We start from the raw sequence: 21,014 nt of genomic DNA, 5'->3' as shown, positions 1-21,014 counted from the left end.
TCTTAGACACTTAAGAACCTATGTCACTTTTGGACAAACAAAAGGGACTTGTATGCTTTTACAGTTGTTTACCCCTTGGCTCTACAAGAAAAGTGGAACTTCTCTAACTCAATTTTAAACTGATCTAGCTAAATTGGTGGAAACTCCTGATGTAGATGCACTTAAACCAGTTTAACCTTGCCTAAATTTGTTTAGCTTTTGTCAGTAAACCTATGGAGTCTTTTCACAAACACACCCATCTATCCACTGATGGAGACACTCTCTCTCACACAGTCATTCATTCGCTACAGCACAAATTTATTCATTCAAACATGGTCTTGAAAACCTGCAGTTTGTTTGTATTATTATATACTTTAACTATAGTTTTAAACAGACGATAGTTTATTTACAATAGCTCAACACTATGACATGTAGCAAAGCAAGGGAAATGAACCAGATAAGTACCTATTTATTTTATAGCATATATTTAAGTAGATTATTCCAAATGTTACATGTTGGAAGTTTAAAATACTATTACATTAGCTTTGATGTTGTGGTGACTAATGTTTCAATAATACATAACTTCATGGAAATATCCCCCTATTCGGTTTGTTTTACTCAATTTATCCTGAATTACAGTAACTGTACAATTATGACTTTGTTCATATAAGAGAATAAATACTTAGTGTGTATTTTCATGCATGTTTATTTAACGAGTCCTTGCACAACTCAGATGCACACATCTTGATGGAGAGTTATATAAATTTTATTACTAGTTTGCATCTCTGATCTTAGAACAAGATGTCCAGGTTGCAATTTCTCTTATATAATCAACATACTTGAGTGTAGAATATCTGACATACATTTTCATAAGCTGCAGATAAAACACTGCAAAGCATGTTACATCTTTGTAACCAAACATTTAAAAGATGGAAATATGTGAGATTAATTTTAAGGATGTTTGGCTTGTTTACCTGACTGCTATAGCAGAGTACTGATAATCAGAAACAAAATATAGTGCAGAAAATTTGTGTGTTAACATATGTACTAGATATAAGCACATCATGTGATATGAGAGCATTGGCCTGCTCCTACTCCCATTGTAGTCAATGATACAGATTCCAGTTCCTTAATGGGGGAAGAATTACAATACATTAGATGCTTCAGGAATCACATTTTTTTGGTGAGAGCAGTAATAATTTGGGTGATTACTACTTATGGTATTTGCAAGCTGAAAGTATTTGCTTAAGTTCACCCCACTGTTAAGTTTAATCTTTTTCTTGTGATTTACAGTAATTAAAAATAAATATTTTGAACACAATAGCCATGATATGCATCTACTGTAAGAAACACTCTTCTACTGACAGAGGGGATACAAGAAGTCTTTTCCATCTCTAGTTTCTGGGATTATGATGGCAAATTTGGTATATTTATTGTAGTGACCATCTGCCATTATAAACAAAATAAGTTTTAAACTTTAAACCCCCTACATATCATTTAACAGGTCATTGATTACATTACCAGCTACAACAAACTTATAGCTGACAAAATGTAGAGCATACGTAAACATGAAAGAATACTAAATAGAAACATGCATACAAACAGTTAAAAAGATCATGCAAGTCTATATTGTTTAACCCAAATGTAACTATTGTATGTTAATGATACCACCATAAAACAATTTAGAAGCCACAAAAAAAAAAAAAAAATCAATAAGTCAGGCTAAATCAATTTCTCAGGGAGATCAAACTGTGACATGAATAAATGGTGATCTCTCCTTGTGGTGCTGCAGAACAGATGGCAGAGGAATACTGCTGGAGTTTATTTTAGGGTTGGGTCATACAACTCAAATCAAATGCATCTATTTTCAAAATGAAAAATCATGCCCAATGGATCTATTGACCTCTGATTTTGCAAAATAGATAGCAAAATGCACTGCGTATCAGAGAACAGGAGCAAACCCTAAGAAGGTACTCAATGAAAACATACTGAGACCTTGATCCTATTTCCATTGTAGTCAATGGCAAATTTCTCAATGACTCTCATTCAAAGGGAGTACAAGCAGACCCACTGTATCTCACCTTCTGACCCTTCCTTCCTAAGTCTGTAGAGAGCAGGTGGCAATATCTTTTATCGGTTTTTCCTATTTGTTTTGGCTGCCTTCTTTTTTCCCTTCTTTGTTGAGCATTCTGTATCTTATCGCTGTCTCTTTCCTTGTGCGAGGAGCTCTCCTGGGACTGGTTCTAAGTATTTGCCACACTTCATTAATAAAGAAAGTGTTACAAGAAAAAAAAAAAGGCTCTTAATTGACTGGACTGGTTTCATGCTCACCTCAGCCACAGAACCTGGCTGTATAGGGGTTAGGAAGGTACAAGTTTCATTCCTTTTGTCTAGACGAGCCATAAGTGCAAAAACCACAGCCTTGTATTTAAAGAATATGATGCTGTACAAACTTCACAAGTTATGAGTCATTATATATTGTGCTTCTTAAAAATACTGTAATGCAACAAACTGTATATTTAACAGTTCACAAATGTTGTACAACTTGGCCCTTTAGTTAGCCTGTTGAAACCATGCATGTATTAAAATGTTTAACAAAATCTCTCTGGTAAGCAAATATAGCATTCGTAAAAAAAACAAAACAAAAGAAAAAAACAATCTGGGGAAAAATACATGTTATAAGTTTTCCCACTGAATCTGTTAAAAGTGAAATTTACCCCTCCACAGAGGACCATTAAAAAGTCTATGCCTGGATCTTGCATTGTCCTCTACACAGAGATGAATTTCATCCTTAGCGTATGATCTCATTCATCAATACAATTTGAAATAGTCTTGCGTGTTTTTATTTATGTTTGTATTCATGAATTCTGATGCTACAGTTGTATCAGATATACAATTCATGAAAAACATCCCCCTTTCCTACAGAGATGGAAGCTATCATAAAGAGAGGAGAGCAGGAAAATGAATACAGCATGATGTCTGGACTATTGGTTGAAATAAGTAGGTGACAGACATGCCCTTATGCAATGATGCACAGATTTGATCTTACCAGTGATATGTTATCCCATTACTGTATATACACCTACACCCAGGGGTGCTGAAACAATTTTTATAGTGGGGGTGCTGATGATGGAAACCATGTATTTGGTGTTTGTTATTACACCAAGGGGTGTTATTACACGCCAGGGGGTGTGGTAGCACCCATACTTTCAGCACCATTGCACATACCTTATTCATTTGAATGAGTTACACACTTGCACATATAATAAACCAAAGGACAGACAGATCTAGAATATACAACCCACAACCTTTGCCAATATTTTTTTTTTTGGTCTGTAGTTAAATAATCATGAACAGATTTGGAGTTTTAGATACAACCTATACAATTAGGGTGACATAACATGGGTTTCCTGACAGCACTGTCATAACATACTGCAAAAATAACAAAAAAAACCAAAAACCAAAGCAACCAGTTAGAAACAAAGCCATGAGTCAGTTAAAAAGATTCTATAAAGATTTTACGTTCTGTTAGCTACATCTATTGAAACACTTCTGTAAAGGAAGGATTGGTCACTGAAGCACTTTTGCATGTAATATCATTGGGATATTCCTTTCCCTGTTTCTCTAAAAAGCATCATGTGCTTGCATTTCTTACTGTCAAACATAACTAACAGAGAGAACTTTTCCACAGACATGACAGAATAAGATAACATGGACAGTGCCACGATCATTGACGCCAGTCAACTAACTAGGGACCGATCCGCAAAAAAGTCAGAACCAAAAGCAGTCATATCAATATAACCTGCTATTAAAAATATTTTCCAGTCAGTGCTTCAATATAGTGAAAAGTTTAAAAAAATCCGCCTTTACTTTGTTAATAAATAAAAATAAGATTGTAAGCAAAGTGGGTAAGTAATTTAAATGTTTAGTTATATAAATTAGCACGGTAACATTTGTTTGAATAAGTGCACTGAAAACAGATAATGCCTCCCTTTCTTCTGATACCTGAACATTTATTTCCTTTTGTTATGTTACTGAGTAACATGTGGGGCTTCGGGTTCCCTGCATGACATTGATAGACAGCCAATACTAAATGGTCAGTAGCTGAACCTCAAGAGAACTTTTCACAAGATGGACAAATATTCTAACCTGCATACATTCAAAGGTTTTGCAGTATTATTGCAGTAGATTAGAACCTTTGGCTTCCATATTTTTAGTTGTGGGAAAAGGGAGGAAAGCAGTATTTTTATACACAAGAACGTGGATATGTAAAGGGGGAAAACTGGTGGGATGACTGACAGTAACCAATTTTTGTCTACTAAAAATATAGTTTCAGAGTTTGTTAAAAAGCAATGATACATAGGATATACAAGAACCAAAAATATTACCCCAAATTTGGATGAATCTGTTACGTGCTGTACTTTGGCATTATTGTCACTGAACCTTGCAAAGAACACTTAATGGATAAGACATTCTAATCAGGGTTGACAACAGCCAATTAAGTGTCAGAAAAACAATCTGATAAATGCGTCTGTGTGCTACAGGCATTTGCAGATAAGTCTTAACTGTCAATCTGAATGTTAAACATCTCTATTTCCATCTTGCTATTGATGGCCTTATTAAAAAGGAAGTGCGATCAGCTCTTTCAACTTGACTTTGGGGGATGCTCCCTCCCAAAAAAAAGGACATTTCTGAATTTGGAAGAATCTATGGGGACTCTGAAATATAGTACATTTTTAATCAAACTGAGCAGGTGTATAGTTCAGTGAAGCTGCTGTCATCTCCATACATTTTCAGATATAGTGGGTGCCTGGTTTACAGTAGATCTGTCTCTTTAATTGGTGGAAGGATATCTGTGGACATTCTAGTAGGCAGTTGTCTGTTTTCAGTGCTCCTTGCTAGTCATACAGAAGATAGCACCTCATTGGTTGGATCGCTCCCCTTCTTGTCTTCACCCCCGTCAATGTCAATCACATGAATGGCACCAGGCTTGAGGATCAAGTCGTCAGTCTCTATCTGGCTCCTGGTATCATCCACCTCCACGTATTTCCCTTTTGACTGATGGGTAGCCTTACCAAAGACGTCTTTAAAATGTCGCTTGAGCTCAGCATCTGGGCAATACACATACTCATAAAGGGCACCTGCAAGGACTGCTCCTATGATTGGTCCTACCCAATATACCTACAAGAGAAGGGAAAAAAACCCACAAGGGTACATGATGGAAAAGAAAATGTTTCAGAGAAAAGCAGTTCAGTGAAGACTTTAAATGGATGACTGTCCACAAAAGCCCCTGGAGTAGAGATCTTAACTAACCTCTCTTACACAGAAGTGGACATGCTCTGAGTGACAAGGCTGGGTCTAGCTAGATACTCCTCTGGCTTGGCATCATAGTATCTGAACATTTCATGAACACAGATTAATTCCCCTCACGGCACATTTATGGAATAGGTAAATGCTATTATCCCAGTTTTGTAGAAGGGAAATCTGAAGCACAGGGAGATTAAATGGCTTGCCTAAGGTCCCATAGGAAGTCTGGGGCAACCGAAAGTCTCCTATTGATTTCCATGGGCTCCACATCCCTCAGAGGGGCTGTGTCTTTTTCACATGTTCAGTCTCTCTCTTTCCTTTTTCTGGAGAGAAGAATACATATGAAACCCTGACACACCATCCTGAATAGACCCACCATGTGGCACAACGACATAGTGCAGAGAGGGCACTGAACAGCTTTACGGGATTATTAGTGAGGCAGATCTGTTACTTCCCTCATTTTCTGAGAAGATAGAACAAGCTGTCTATAACTGCTCTACTGGATTGACTGCCTGGGTCACAGGTCAGGATACTATGATAAATACAAGACACAGAGAAAATGCTTCATCTTGAGCACAGATTTCCTCCCCTTGAGGTCTGACTATCTTTGTACAGTATTCCTCAGCCTCCTATGCTTGAGTACAGGCAGACACCCAGCCTCATGGGTCCCCAACTTAGATTTTGGTGCAGGGGATGACTGATGGCACCAGTGCTGGTGGAGGTGACCTTGGAAAGAGTAGCATTGGTGGGCTTCTTGGTGTAGTTGTGCCTAACTATGTGAAAGCTGAGCATGCTTCCATCCTCCCCACCCTCACCCCAGTCACCTCTGCTACTGGCAGACAGATCTTTTCTCTTTGAGGGAGCACAAAAGATCTGGCTTACATTTTTGATTTTGCCTAGCATGGCAAAATTTCAAAGTCTTGATCAGACAGCTTGGGGATGCTCAGAGCATCCTGGGCCAGGCCAACTATAGTGATAAATTCCCTCTGGAGAAAAGGACTTGTTCTTTGCACAGTCATTGATACTTGTGCAAAGTGAGGGTCAAATGCCACTATTTTATGGTGGTAGCATTTGATATTCACTTTGCACAGGTGTCAGTGATTGCGCAAACAAGGCAGTGTGGAGTGAGACCCTTTATCTGCAAAGGGCAAGTGAATTTAGCTGATAAATATCCTGTCATAAGGCCTCCTCTAAATGGCTTTGTGTTTGTTTTTTTGGTCACTTAAAGACTTATTTACATTTGCATTGCTTGCAAAAGGACAAAGAAAATAAAACCCCTTACTGTCTGAAAAGTTTCTTTTTCTCACCAACACCTCATTGCCTTGTATATAAATGTAGAAAACAAATCAAATTGTATAAACAAATATTTCTACTTCTTTTTAGACCCACATTTTCAAATGGATTCAAACCTGGTCTCTGAAATCTGGACAGCTCAGCATATTTGATTTCTGTTCACCCAGAACAGGCAGCTATACTTCTAAATATCCTATTTGCACACATATCCATGGTGTACCAATCTACTCCAACACTTGGAGACTAGCTAGCCACGTGCAGTGACGGGTCCCGCCTGGCTGTGCTAACGGCAGGTGGCTGTGTCTTATTTCGGGAGAAGGAGAGATCTTTTAAGTAGCTAGGACAGCAGTTCTACTTTCCCTATGATGTTGCTACAATAAATATTATACACATATTTACAGCTTTGGTTATATATTAGACTGCTTTGGCTGATTCAGAGTTTGGATAATTAATCTTGTGAATAATTACAGTTGTTTTAAAATATGAATAAACCATTTAGTGATAAGAGTAAATCCACTTCAGTAAGATTACTAATGGGGCCAAAGTTACTCATGGCATAAGCATTTGCAGGATCAAAGCCTTAGGGTCTGACCCTACTCCAGTTGAAGACAATGAAAGTTTTGCTATCAACTGCAAAGATGGGACTCATTGTTTCAAATTAAGAAGTAGAACTAAACACAACAGTATGTGGACCTCTTAAAAATAGTACTGGAAGTGTCCCTAAAAACACCTCTCATGATTTTAATTAGGAGACAGTAAGACATTACCCCTCTTTCCTATCACACACAAATTTGTTTTTAAATAATTATTTTATACAGAACGCTTTAATAAACTATTGCATCATCAGCACTGAAAAATCTGTTCACCAAAACAGCTTCCCACATGTGTACTCTTAGTTAGGCTAATGCTTGCTCAAAGCAGGTAACCTCTACGCTTTTAGCTACAGTCTTATTCTTACAAGGCCAGATACTGATCCCTTTATCTCACATTTGTAAGCATTACTCATTCAGGTATGCACCCTGAAACCAGATCAAAATGGGGAAGTTCTCATGTTGTATATCTGGCCTAGCCCCCCCCCCCTTTTTTTTTTTTTTTTTTTATTAAAAGAAGCAGGCAAAATGTGAAGCCAATGGGAATACCTGAATAATTACTCATCAGTTTGACTGAGGGTTTGTCAATTAAGCTCAAAGTATATTTCTTTCCAATAATGAAATTTTTTTATCATGTTGCAATTTTTGTTTAACATTTTATATGATTCTCTCTCCGTACTTTGTGGCCTCCTCAAAAACTCAACCTCCAAATACACAATAGGCAACTATAATTCACCCCACACGGGACAGAAAGAGCACAACTTTAAGACCTGTACTTTAGACAAAGGATAGATAAATATGGTAAAAGCATGTGGCAGGTCAGTGCCCATCTTTTTCAGTGATGGTCTCTATGGACTGTGCTGTGAAGAAGAGCAAATGAAGAAAAATATATCATTTGGTAGCAGGTCATTACTACTGTAAATGAAGCATAAAAGCCATTACCCAGTGGTTTTCCCATTTCCCCATGATAACTGCAGGCCCAAATGATCGAGCAGGGTTCATACTGGCACCAGTGTAGTTGATCTACAAAAATAAAATGTTAAATATTGCTCTTATTAGAACGTTATTATTCAACGTTCCTATTAGAACGTTCACTACCGCCGTTTGCTGTATTACAGTACTGTCATCCAAACCACTTAGAACAACCTCTAATTTTGTATTCCTGCCCACCTTTGTAGTATCATAATGTATTATTCTACCTTCTACTCACAGAATTAACAAAATTATCACATACATAGACACAAAGGCCTAATCCAATGCCCTATCATGGAAAGCCTCCCATTGACTTCAATGGGCTTTGGATTGGATCTACAACAGGCTACTAAAGAATTACAACTTTAGGGGCTACAGGGGCTCCCACTTAGTTCTGGAGTAGGGAGAGGTGAAGAAGGGCTCCATTGTTTAAACAGAAATCATTAACTTACAGCAAATAAATGTCCAATTGCAACAGAAAATCCAATTGCTAAAGCCACTGAACCAGTGACATCGCTTCGTTTTGAATCACAGCTGGCAAAAATAGTAAAAACCAGCTGGAAGGTAATTATCAACTCCACCAGGAGTCCATGGCCAGCGGAAAGATCTCCATGTACCTGGAAAAAGAAACAACCATCAGAAACGAAGCATGAGTTTGCAATTCAAAGAGCTACTACAAATATTAATTGTTTTGTGATTTAAAATGTTTAAAGTCATGCACAGTGATGAGACAGCACCACACTTTGGAAAAGTATGGACTCATTTTCCACAGTTTGTTTTTTTTTTTTTTTTTTTTTTGAAAGCCATGGAAAATTACTGATAGACTGACAAAGAAAGTTCTGCATTAAAATCCAATAAGAACTTCAAAGCTAGACTTCATTTATTATTACATATCGGATTTGCAAATGCTGCTTGCACAACTTTTTTTCTTGGGAGCACTGTAATTTACTATTCAATTATAGATTCATTAATTAGCCCTGACTTAATTAATTTAAATTTCAATTAAAAATTAAGCAGCGTGTGGCTCATGTGCATTTTTAATAAGTCTTGCAACAGGGCTAACTGATGACATTCCTTATTAGTTTAGAACAAAGTGGAAATCTAAGGCACAATCTATTTCAGAAGTGTGTCATTTTGAATTGATGTTTTTTCAATCACCATCATAATGACACAGAATTAATTTCCCCCATAATTCTTCTTGAATTTGTATTTCCCACATGTGTATTTTAAAACGGTGTATGTAGACCAGCATTATCTGCTGTTATCAGATTTGGGGGAGTTCTAGAAGAGAAAACTTCTGTAAGAGAATGGCTGTAAATATTGTTTAGCATAAACCCATCCTATTGAGAGATTTAAGCCACATATAGGAGTTGTAAATAAACCAGCAATGCACTTAAACTTAAAACTTAAAAGTGACACTAAGTTATTCTACTTTAAGAGTAGGAGCAAAAGTTGTTACCATAGTAACGCCCAAGCCTCCCACCAAACTTGAGGGTGTGACAAGGTAGAGAATTCCTGCCCCCACTATGGCACCCAGGCATTGGGCAACAATATAGAAGACAGACTTGGCAAGGCTGATCTTCCTAGTGCAGACCATAGCAACAGTCACAGCAGGGTTAATATGGCCGCCACTGATGTGTCCAAAGCACTGCACCATGGTTGCAATGCTGAGTCCAAAGCAGAGAGAGATAAGAACCATGTCTACAGGCAGAGGCTTTTCAGATCCACCCCAGTTGATTGTAGAGCCCAGGCTGAGGAGGACAAAAATTAGCATGGCCAAAAATTCTGCTGAAACAGCTTTCCAAAAAGGCTGAGTCCAGACTCCTTTAAATGCCACCATGATGGTCTCACACTTACACAGGCGTCCACACTTACTGAAAAAGAAAACAAATCTGCATCAGAAGTCACCAAGTCAGCCTTAGATTTTGCTGCATAGGATTATCTGGCAGACCTTCTGGGGGTAGCAGCAATATGGGGCACTCTCTGGTGGGGCTAATCATAAAAATGTACACTGTGAGAGAGAATGACCTTATAAACAAACATCACTAATGCTCAAGAGGTCATGTTCTTAGTATACTGCAGTCTAAAGGACATAGGGCAACTAGTCATTATGTCTTTGATAAGGAAAGTCTCTCTGAACAGATGGAGTCGCAGGTAAAGAAGCCTATAGTTTTTTTTAAAATAGGTTTGTCTTTCTAGTTGGGCCAAATTCTGCATTGACTTGCATACTCTAAAACCCCATTAGCTTCAGTGGTCCCTTTGTCCTGTGGGTTTATTTTACCATGGATAATGCAAATTTTTATGCAAATTTACTTTTCCAGTACATATACAATATTTCAACTAAAGGCCCAGATCCCAATCAAAATAATACTTTCCAAAACTACAACATTGGTGTTGCAGTTTTGAAATTTGTCCTAGGGTTTATAAGAGTCTCTTTTTGAAATATTATTGTGGATCAGTAAGAAACAATGTATTTACGCACAAAGGACAGTTTCTTCACCATGAACATTGGGTAAAATGAGCCCAGGAGAATACAAGAAATCCTACATTCTGTTCCCTGAATCAAACATTAATTTATTCTGGGCTATGTTTGTAGGGTGAGTGGCAAGATGTAGTAACTTTTATTGTATATATGGGGTTGAGAGCTGTGTGCAGAGGAGAAAGAAATATCTTGGTTTCAGCTCTGCACCAGCTCAGATATTTACTGGACTACACACTGCCTTCATGACGACTTACGTTTTTGTTAGGTGCCTATGAAAATGGGTCACCGAAGAAGAGTTATTTGTAGTATTACTAAATTAAGAGAATAAACCAAAAAGGGAGCATTTTATGAGTTTCCAAGGAATGCAAACAAGATTTTCTCTCTCTTTCTAAAAAATGTATACAAAGGAAGATAAAAATGTAGAACTGCCACAACTCAGAGCAGAAATTCAAGTGGAAATAAGGAGGAATTTAATAACTGGTTACCTAAGGTAATTGAGCCTTAGTACATACCTAACAACACTTATACTTGAAAGAATGCATTGATTATGTATCTTCATAAGCACAAGAGGCACACATGACCATTTGAAAGTTATCATAAAAACAAAAGCCCATCAATTTCTCAGCAGCGCACTTTTGATGCTTCAGGGGAGGCAATGTAATCTTGTGATTGGAACATAGGAGACCTTCAGAAGACCTTGTTTCTAATCTCACTTCTGACACAGATATACTGTGGAATTTGGGTATTTCATTTAAATCCTGCCTCAGTTTCCCCAATATCTAAGATGAAAACAGTAATTATCACACCTACCTCACAGGGCAGTTGTGAGGTTCAATCAATCAGCTAATGTTTGCAAAGAGATTTCAGATTTTTGGATAGGAGTTGCTTTGTTAGAGATGAAACAAAGCTGGAATCTTAAGCCTCTTCAAAGCATTGGATACACAGATATAAACCCCCATCCAGAGTTTTGGTTTCAGTCAGGTCCTGAACAAAAATGGGACTAAATTTGTCTTTTTTGAACCAGACAAGATTGTTTTCACAAGATTTCAGCCAAAGCATGAAGGGGCACTCACCTCTTGAGCACCTCCTTGGGACTGGGTGCAGTACTGCAGTCCTTTTCTCATCCCTGCTGTTTCCTGCAGACTGACTTAGGTGGGCCTTCAGTGGCTTGGCCCTCCATCCAAGTCACAGAGTCTGAGTGAACCCCTCCCCAGGTATTAAAGAATTCCATCAATAAATAGTCTCTTTTCCCTTGCTGGGGCAATGGTTCTCAACCCGTGGCCCCAGGGGCCAAAAGTGGCCTGTGGGGTCTTTCAAAGCAGCCCACCACTCCCCTCCCATTGGCTGCAGAAGGGAGCTGCCGCCTAAGGACCCAGGTAGAGTGCGTTGCCATGGGGCTACAAGCCTGGTGTAGGCTGCACCCAAGGGGATCGGAGATCAGTGCTCCTCTACCCCTGGCTGTAGCAGGGAGCATGACAAAGGGCTCCACCTGGGTCCCTAGGCGCTGGGGTCCCTACTGGAGCCAGAGGGAGGCTAGCACTGATTTCCTGTCCCCCTGGCTGTAGAAAGGAGCCACTGCCTAGGGACCCAGGTGGAGCGCATGGGGCTACAGGATGCATGCAGTTTCCTTGTTGCAGCCAGGGGAATGGGAGATCAGCAAACAGGCAGCCTCTTTGCTGAATTCCTTCCATCTGGCTGCAGTCCAAGGGCAGGGGGTGCTGGTGGAGCAGCTAGGACTCACCATGCTTCAGGAGGGTCAGGACTCTAAAAATCAGTGCCTTTTGCTTTGGCCTGCACGTAGCAGGCCACCCACCATGACTTAGTTGCCAGGCCATGTGCTTCAGTGTGTAGTGACAGTCACTCCTCTACACTAGTGCTTTATCCGTGAGCGTGTGACATACTGTGAGTAATCTGTAGGTGTAAAATAGTGCATGTAAAAGTGAGCACAGTAGCATCAAAATGTTTACTTTAAATATGTAGTGATTTGCAGTCCTTAATGGAGTATACGTCAATACGTTTTTTGTGAGTTGATAGACTGGTGGCTCTTCAGGGTTGTAAAAATAATATTTGTGGCCTTCGAGCCAAAAAGGTTGGGAACCACTGTGTTCGGGTATTCAACAGCAGCTCTGAGTCCTTTAAGTTCAGCCCCTTGTTCAGGCTCCCAAACTAGCTCAGTCCCCTTCTTGGGGTTTATGCCATGAGACCTGTGGCTCTGGGGGAAACAGAGGCCTGACCATTACTCTGGGCTCCAACCCAGGCCAGTGACCCTATACACAGCAGCCACACACTGCTTGAGTCAATTAGTTGCTGCTGCTTCTTCCCAAGACCTCTTCCCACTGGGCCTTTTTGCTTCACCCTTATCCCAGGATTGAAATTCTTAGGTTCTCTCTCTCCCTGCAAACCAAAGAAGCTATGCAAAACTGCCAGAAAACACTCTGGCTATAACTCCTGTGGCCAGAGAGGAGCATCCTTCCTTGCTCCTCTGCTTCCAGTCAGGAACTGAAGTGCTAAGGCCTTTGAAGCTTCTTTTATCTGGGCCAGCGGACCTGACTGGCTGTTGCTGGCCCCTCTAGCCCTTGGAGGACCTGGTTTCCAAAATGGTTGCTCTGAGGAGTCCTCTCTAGGCAAGCATGGAGGACCCACATTCGCTGCTCTTTTCCTCTCAGCTTGCTGTTTCTTGGGATGAGGTATAGTGGGATTGCGGCGCTCCCAGCCAGGGAGCTGCAAGGCAGAATACACCCCGTCACACTAAGACTGTGGAAATCATGCAACAACAGCTGATCTTGCAAAATGTCTATCATTCAAAATTGCCAAAAATTCACAAAAACAGCTTATGAAATTGACACTGAATTTGAACCCTAAATCAGCTTGTTATTTAAACCCAAATTCTACTGCTGGCCTAACTCTAACACAGATCCAAACAAATACTACCTCCCTGGCAACAGTGTAGTCTAGTGGATTGCTCATGGCATAGGAACTCCTAGTCTTTACCTTGGATTTACTCTTGAGTTATTGTGCAATGTTGGGCATAGCACAACCTCTCTGTGTCTAATTTTCCTTCTCTGTAAAATTAGAAGGAAAATACTTTCCTACCTCATAGAGGACACTGTAGCTGTCCTGTATGCTGGCAGGGTGTAAGGGGGGCATAAAGTGCCTCCTTATTCCCTTGCACCAGCATGGTGTACTATTGCTTCAGAACTGCTACATTGCCTCACCTCTGCACAAGTGGGCAGAAAGGGGCAGAGCCTTGGCAAATGTACCTGCTGGCATAGCTACACTAGCACATCAGAGAGTATATGATGTGTCTGGTTTGCAGATGACACAAAAATCGGGGGAGTGAGGAACAGCATGGCACCCACCTCTCATAAGTGCCCCTTCTGGTCAGGTATTTCTGTGTTCTTTAACCAGTCCTAGCCCTAGTATCAGGCCACATCTTCAGGGCTTTCTCCTTGGAGGTAATGGTTTTGTCCACTCTGGTCTGTTCTAACTGCAGCTCTCCAGCTGAGCCTCTTAGTAGTTCAGTTCCCTTTCCAGGGGTGCGTCAGTTCAATTGTAGGCCCACTTCCTCAATGGCCTATGGAGAGGACTTGGGCCCACCCACTACTGCAAGTCACAGGCCAGGGACCCTAAAAATGGCAGCCAAATGCTGCCATGTCCCTTTAATGAACTGCCTTCACTTCCCTGGGCCACTTCCCCACTGCCCCAGTCTTCACTGATGCTTCACTCTTAGCTCATTTAAGTTCAGGCCTAGCAGCCAGCCAGGAGTATTTTCTTACTCCCCTGGTCCCTGCCAGCACTGACCTGTCCATGGTGCTAAAGTTTCCTTTGTTCCAGAGCACCACCTGCACTTCTCTGACTCCAGCAAGGAACTGCCTATCTCTCATTCTGCAGCTCCTGTTTATATGGCCCTTCTGGGCCCTGATTGGCTGCTCCCTGAAACCTCTCTGATTGGCTAGGCCTTTGCAGCCTCCCCCTTATTGGCTTCTTCCTGCAAAGTCTGGCTAGACAGCTTGGAGGACTGCTCCAGTGCTCCTTTCCTGGGAGGGGTGTGGCAAGACCCTGAGGCCTCCAGCAGAGGGCCTCCTCTGAGCCTAGCCCACCTTGTCACAGAGAGGTAAATTGGTAAATTGGGCTCAAGCAAACAGTACATATTTTAATATGGCTAAAGGTAAATGTATACATCTAGGAACAAAGACGGTAGGCTATACTTACAAGATAGGGGGACTTTATCCTGGTAAGCAGTGACTCTGAAAATTTTTATGATTGTGGTGGATAATCAGCTGAACATAAGCTTCGACTGTGATGCTGTGGCCAAAATGGCTAATGCAACCCTTGGATGCATAAACAAGGGCGTGAAAGAAGAAAGGTTATTTTACCTCTGTATTTGGCATTGGTACAATTGCTGCAGGAACCCTATGTCCAGTTTTGGTGTTCACAATTCAAGAATGATGTTGATAAATTGGAGAGGGTTCAGAGATGAGCCATGAGAATGATTAAAGGATTAGAAAACATGCTTTATTGTGATAGACTCAAGGAGTGTGCTCTATCTATCTTAACAACAAGAAGCTTAAGGGGTGACTTGATTACAGGCTAAGTATCTACATGGGGAACAAATATTTAATTATGGGCTCTTCAATCTAGCAGACTAAGATATAACACAATCCAATGGCTGGAGGTTGAAACTAGACAAATTGAGATTGAAAATAAGATAAACATTTTTAAAAGTGAGAGTAATTAACCAGTGGAACAATTTACCAAGGATCATGGTGGATTGTTCATCACTGACAATTTTAAAATCAAGATATGATGTTTTTTTAAAAGATATGTGCAAAGAATTATTTTGGGGGCCGTTCTATGGCCTGTGTTAGCTGGGAAGTCAGACTAGATAATCACACTGGTCCCTTCTGGCCTTGGTATCTATGAATCTAGTATCAGCCTGGCAGTTTACTCACATCTGGGAGCAGCAGAGAGACCAGAAGGGAGACTAGCTAGGGGTGTCACAGTCTCTCCTAGGCTGTCCGAGGATCAGTGCAACAATACACTGCTCCTTACAAAAGACTGATTGCAAACTGGCAATTCAGGTCGAGTGTTTGGGGATTTTTCAGTTAATGTTTATTTAAGACTTGAAAATGTAAAGTGCTATTTAAGAGCCCAGTATTATTTTAAGGCATAACACAAATGAATAGTCAGGCTCTGTTTATCAAGAGAAGGTGAAATCCCTCCTCCTAACACAAAATGCTACATGGAAAAACACAGTAAACCTGTATTGTTTCATCTATATTTTTACAAGTGTTTATCTAAAGTGTTTGCTTTGTTTATGCAACCTGCTGGTGAGTATGTTACTGGTCCCCCACTGAGCTAATCCACAGAGGATATGAGTTAGTACAGCCCTCTTGTTACAGAGCTGTGACTCTTTAGATCAGGGGTTCTCAAACTTTTTTTGCTGGGACCTCCTTTGAAAATATTTCATGTTGTGATGACCCTCCCAAAAAAGTGATGACATCCCCCCCATGCCATGCCCTGCCACCCTTACCAGCAGGCACAGAGGCTGACAGCTCGCGACCCCACATAATAACCTCGTGACCCCTAGTTTGAGAATCCCTGCTTTAGATCATGTTGTAGCAGCTCATGCTTTTTGCTCTGGAGGACCTCAGTGTAGTGGCCAACATGACAGCCATCACACACATCTCTCTCTCTTAACATCCTGTGGGTATGGATGTGCCAGAGTAACTATGACACTGAAATGTGAACTGTAATTGCTAAGAAGACTGGCAATATGATAGGTAGTGCAATGGATTGGGAGTCAAGAGACATGAGTTCTATTTCTCACTCTGACACTGATCTACTGTGTGTGACGGGGTCAAGTCATTTCACACTTTCATACCTCTGTTTCCCTTCATGTTCTTTGCCTCCCTTGTCTATTTAGAGTGTAAGCTCTTTGGGGGCAGGGCCTTTCCCTTACTATACGTTTACCTAGTGAAATAGGGCCCCAATCTTGATTGTGGTCTCTAAACCTTACTGTAATAAGTAATAATAATAAAGATGGCACTACATTTTAAAAATCCATTCTTTTCTAACTAAAATTATGTCAGTGATTAAAAATAAGCAGAGCAAACGAAGTTAATGGAGGACTGCTACAAACAACACCCCACGTGTCACTTGTTTCAATGTTTTGTAAATCTCGCAAATATTTTAATAGACATCCCTATAGCAAGCTGGAACACTCTCGGTCCTGCTGTGTGGCACATCTGTCTGCAGCTCAAATAGACATTACTCACTTGGATGTCTAAAAAGAGCTCTGAGTGGCTCAAAAAGCTGGTCTTTCTCACCAACAGCAGTTAGTCCAATAAAAGATATTACTTCCCCCACTTGTCTCTCTAATATCCTGGGACCCACACGGCTACCATTATACTGCATACAACTTGTGTGACAGTCAGCTGTTGTAGCAATGCAAGCACATACTGTCCTAAGCTTTTCTCACCAGTTCTGTTTTGGTTTCAGTGTCAGAATAATGTAATGCAACCAATTTGGCCAGAAACACACGTTTATTGTAGTTCTTTGGGGGGGAACATTTCATAATGTAGTGAGCTATCGCTTGGCTGGATGGAAACATCCAGTGCTTCTCAACCTTTTTTGTACGGTGACCCCATATTACAACAGAAAAAAAGTTTCAGAACCTAAGGGAAAGGAGGGTGGTTGTGGTTCTCAGGCTTGCGAAGCCCTGGGTGAGTGAATGAAACCCCAATCCTCTAGTCATTTCCTTTCTGGAGGAGAGAAATATGGATGAATGCTGCCCTGGAGATAGCGCACCTCCCCCCCCCCCCCACTGACCCATTCCCACCATAGCGCTGACACCAGCACTGTTCGTGGGCACCTGTCTCAGGATCCCAAGTGAGAAGTGTCCCGGTGAAGAGCCCAGAGAGCAGACAGGCAGAATGCTCATCTCTACATGCAGAAGAGTTGCCATAATAAATCCTGTATTTCATGTGCCACGTGTCACCTGTTCAACCAGAAGGTGCGGATAAATGTGGAAAAGTTCAGGCTTCAGGCCATCAGACAGTGGAAGGGGAGTTTTCAAGCGTTTGCTGAAAAGCACCATCTACAATCTCTGCGGGGTACGCCGAAGCAAAATCTGAACGGCCGCCAGAAGAGGCAGTGCCTTTCTGCCCCAAGCCCTTGCCGACCCCCTGTGTATGTAGGAGGCAGCTCGCAGCCCCTGACGCGCCCAGCGCTTTCTTTACAAAGAGGGGGAAGGCCCGCATCGCCCTGGACCTTCAGCGAGCCCTTTGCCGCTCGGTTTGCGTGAAGTGTCTCCCGTTCACACAGGCAACACACACACACACACACACACACACACACAAGACAGGGACTGGCTCGCTCAGGGAAAGCAACGGTAACTGGGGCAGCTTCATCCCGCTGAAAGCAAAACTTTCTTGGCCCGGATCAGGCAACAACCCCCCCCCCCCCCCGCCAGTCCCCCCCACGCCTGGCTCCCGAAAGCGACCAACCAGCGAGAGCAGCGACTCACGATGGAGCGGGGACGCCGGTCCGGCAGCCCAGGGCCAGCGGGGATGGTCGGGGAAGGTGTTAAAGGCGCCGCTCGCTTGTTGCTCTTTGGAGAGAGGAGGAGGAGGAGGTGGGGAAGGAGGGAGGGGCTCAGGGGAGGCTGAGAAGGAAAGCGGGGGGGGTGGGGTGGGGGGGAAGAACAGGATCCAGCCTCCCGGGTGCAGGACCCTGGGGAGGGCCGCCAAGGCGCTTGCACTTGCAGCTTCTCACCCCGCAGCTGCTTTCGCCTCACAGCGGCAACAGGCGGGCCGAGACATTTAACCCCCTCGGCGCGGGCCGCAGCCCCTGCCCCTCCGAGCGTGGGGGGCTGATTGTCCTGCGGCCCAGCGCAGCCCAGCTGTTCCCCTGCCCCTCTCACCCGCTCGCTCCTGCAGGCTGGACGGGCCCCAGCCCGGTTTCTTTGGGCTCCTCCAGCCCCAGAACAAAGCGGGCTTTGTTGCTCCGGACGGCTTGTGCCGCGGCCCAGGCTAATTCCTCGGCACTGGCCGAGCCAAGTTTGCAAGCGGGGAAGCGCTTGGGTAAGTGCTCGCTTTGGTTTAGGGCAAGGGCAGGGCTGGGAGATGCTGAGTGCATTGGCTCGGGAGGAGAGTCCTGTATTCTCCCCACCTTTCCCCTCTTCACAGGTCCTGGATTGCTCTAAGAGTGGCAGGAAAAATACCATCAGAAGCTCTCCAATAAATGCATCTCATTACAAAAGGCCAGTGGCAAACCCCCTCCCCTCCCCACCGCACCCATGCCTGCCCCGACTACCTTTGCAAAGTCTCTCCAAGCTTTCATATCATCTGATGTTCGAACAAACGTCTCAGTCCACGCACCAAACCCAGCCTTAGCTCCCCAGCGAGAACAAGACACTTACCCCCAGCTTCTTGCTGCTGGTCTGTCACTCATTCCTTCCCTGGCTGATGTGCAGTGAAGACAGCGCTCTCATAGCCAGGAGTGCAGCCCTGAGTGCTCTGGGAGTCAGATTACTGCAACTTGTCTGATTGGGTTTTTGGAGTGGAGGGGTGGAAAGATTTTGAACCATGTGGCAAGTCACTAAGTTATATTTGAACTCTAAATAATTTTTCCCTACCTGATCATCCTTCTGTACACAGTTTAGAAACTGCCATCAGAGCAAAGGTTTATTCTGTTAATGATGTAAACATTTATATAGTGCAACTGGTTTGCTGCTTCTTATTAATGACAGTAAGAAACAAACAACAGCTGTAACTACACCTTCCATTGCAGCCCAGGCATTAAAGTAATTGGAATGAAGAAAAAATTGGAAACAAAAGTGTACATTTTTTTATGTGGTGACTGATATTGTCAGAGAATAGCACTTTAGTATCACCTACAAAATTTGGAAAGGGATGGGAATTTCCTCAAATGTATGATATTTTTTACACAGCTAATTCTAGCCAAAATAATCTTGCACAGTAATGGAGAAAGGCTGAAAATCTCACAGGACCAGATTCTGTCACTGTACATTGAATAGCAGCAATCTGTTGATAGTCCCATTCATTTCAATGGAAATACTTGTGAAATAAGGTGCTACTCAGTTTGGATAAGTGTGCCAGAGATGGTCCATAGAGTTTCCGAGATAATAATGGGGTGGTTGGGAGGATGACTAGGAAGCAACCTGTGTTTTCATCTTGGAGCTCTCAACTCCCCTTGTCTTCCTTATACTTCAAGTGTTAATTTTTTCTCCTTTATAATTTTGTTACTAGAATCATAGGGCTAGAAAGGAACCACATCTAGTGTGCCAAGGTGCAGGATGTGTTGTGTTGAAACTACCCAAGGCAGACAGCGATCCAGCCTCCCTTTGAAAACCTCCAGTGAAGAAGTTTCCACAATCTCCCTAGACAAACGTATTCTGGACAAACCGAGAGTAGGTAAGCAACCGCTTTCAAGCTCTCTGCACAGGTACTATTGCTGAGAATACCTTGGAAGTGTCATCTGAGGGAAGGGACCAGAAGGGGACCCCGTCGACTGGAAGGCATGGGATGCGTTTCCTAAGGATGGTAGTTCCATGACCACCACTCCCAAGAGGAGAAGAAGGATGGTGGTGGTCAGGGACTCCCACTGAAGGGAATTACAGACCTGGAATCCTGAGAAATGTGCTGCTTGCCTGGAGCTAGGCTTCAGGATGTGACTGAGAGTCTGCTGAGACTCATCAAGCCCTCAGACTGCTATGCCTTCTTACTTATCCACATGGGTACCAATGATACTGCCAAGAATGACCTTGAGTGGGTCACTGCAGACTCTGTGGCTCCGGGAAGAAGGATAAAAGAATTTGGGGAGCAAATGGTGTTCTTGTCCATCCTCCCTGTTGAAGGAAAAGCCCAGGCAATGACCATCAAATCATGGAAGTAAATGCATGGCTAAGCAGGTGGTGTCAGCGAGAGGGCTTTGGCCTCTTTGACAATGAGCTGATGTTCTAGGAAAGAGGATTACTGTACTGCGATGAACATCATCTATCAAATACAAGAGCAACTTTGGCATTGTCTGGCTAAGGTGATAAAGAGCGCATATGAAGAAAATTATGACTTAATTACAGAGACTTGGTGGGACAACTCCCATGATTGAAATATCAGCATTGAGGGATATATCTAAAAGGATAGACATGGGATAAAAGGAGGAGCTGTTGCGCTGTATGTCAAGAACGTACACACTTGCTCTGAGATCTAAGGGGAAGTGATCTGACTTTAAGCTCCCCAGATACCCCAGTTCTCACACAATTCTTTTAGAATTTATAATTTTTTACAGATCACAACAAAAATGGATGCTTGTTTTAACCACAGCTGTCTTTGCTTTCTGAGCATCTTACTGGAAGTTGTTAAGGAGCC

At 42.3% G+C, this 21,014-nt stretch overlaps 1 protein-coding gene across 2 annotated transcripts; it reads right to left on the bottom strand.

Moving 5' to 3' along the window:
• Positions 1-250: 250 nt before the first annotated feature.
• AQP4 (aquaporin 4) lies at positions 251-19,077 on the bottom strand. 2 transcript variants are annotated; one of them, XM_067546334.1, is made up of 5 exons: positions 19,046-19,077; positions 9,601-10,015; positions 8,594-8,758; positions 8,112-8,192; positions 429-5,160 (listed from the first exon to the last, which is right to left on the bottom strand). In XM_067546334.1, the coding sequence occupies exons 1-5, from the start codon at positions 19,075-19,077 to the stop codon at positions 4,882-4,884; spliced, it is 972 nt and encodes a 323-aa protein (XP_067402435.1). In that variant the 3' UTR covers positions 429-4,881. The 2 variants fall into 2 exon arrangements, with proteins under 2 accessions (XP_067402444.1, XP_067402435.1); XM_067546343.1 differs by lacking the exon at positions 8,112-8,192 and having other exon boundaries at positions 251-5,160.
• Positions 19,078-21,014: the final 1,937 nt, after the last annotated feature.

Source organism: Emydura macquarii, unplaced genomic scaffold (genome assembly GCF_026122565.2).
Source record: "Emydura macquarii macquarii isolate MOO-44397 ecotype Brisbane River unplaced genomic scaffold, CSIRO-AGI_Emac_v2 contig_212, whole genome shotgun sequence".
Taxonomy (NCBI): domain Eukaryota; kingdom Metazoa; phylum Chordata; order Testudines; family Chelidae; genus Emydura; species Emydura macquarii.
The sequence above is the reverse complement of the archived record's forward strand: the minus strand, read 5'-3'. Positions and strand labels throughout refer to the sequence as shown.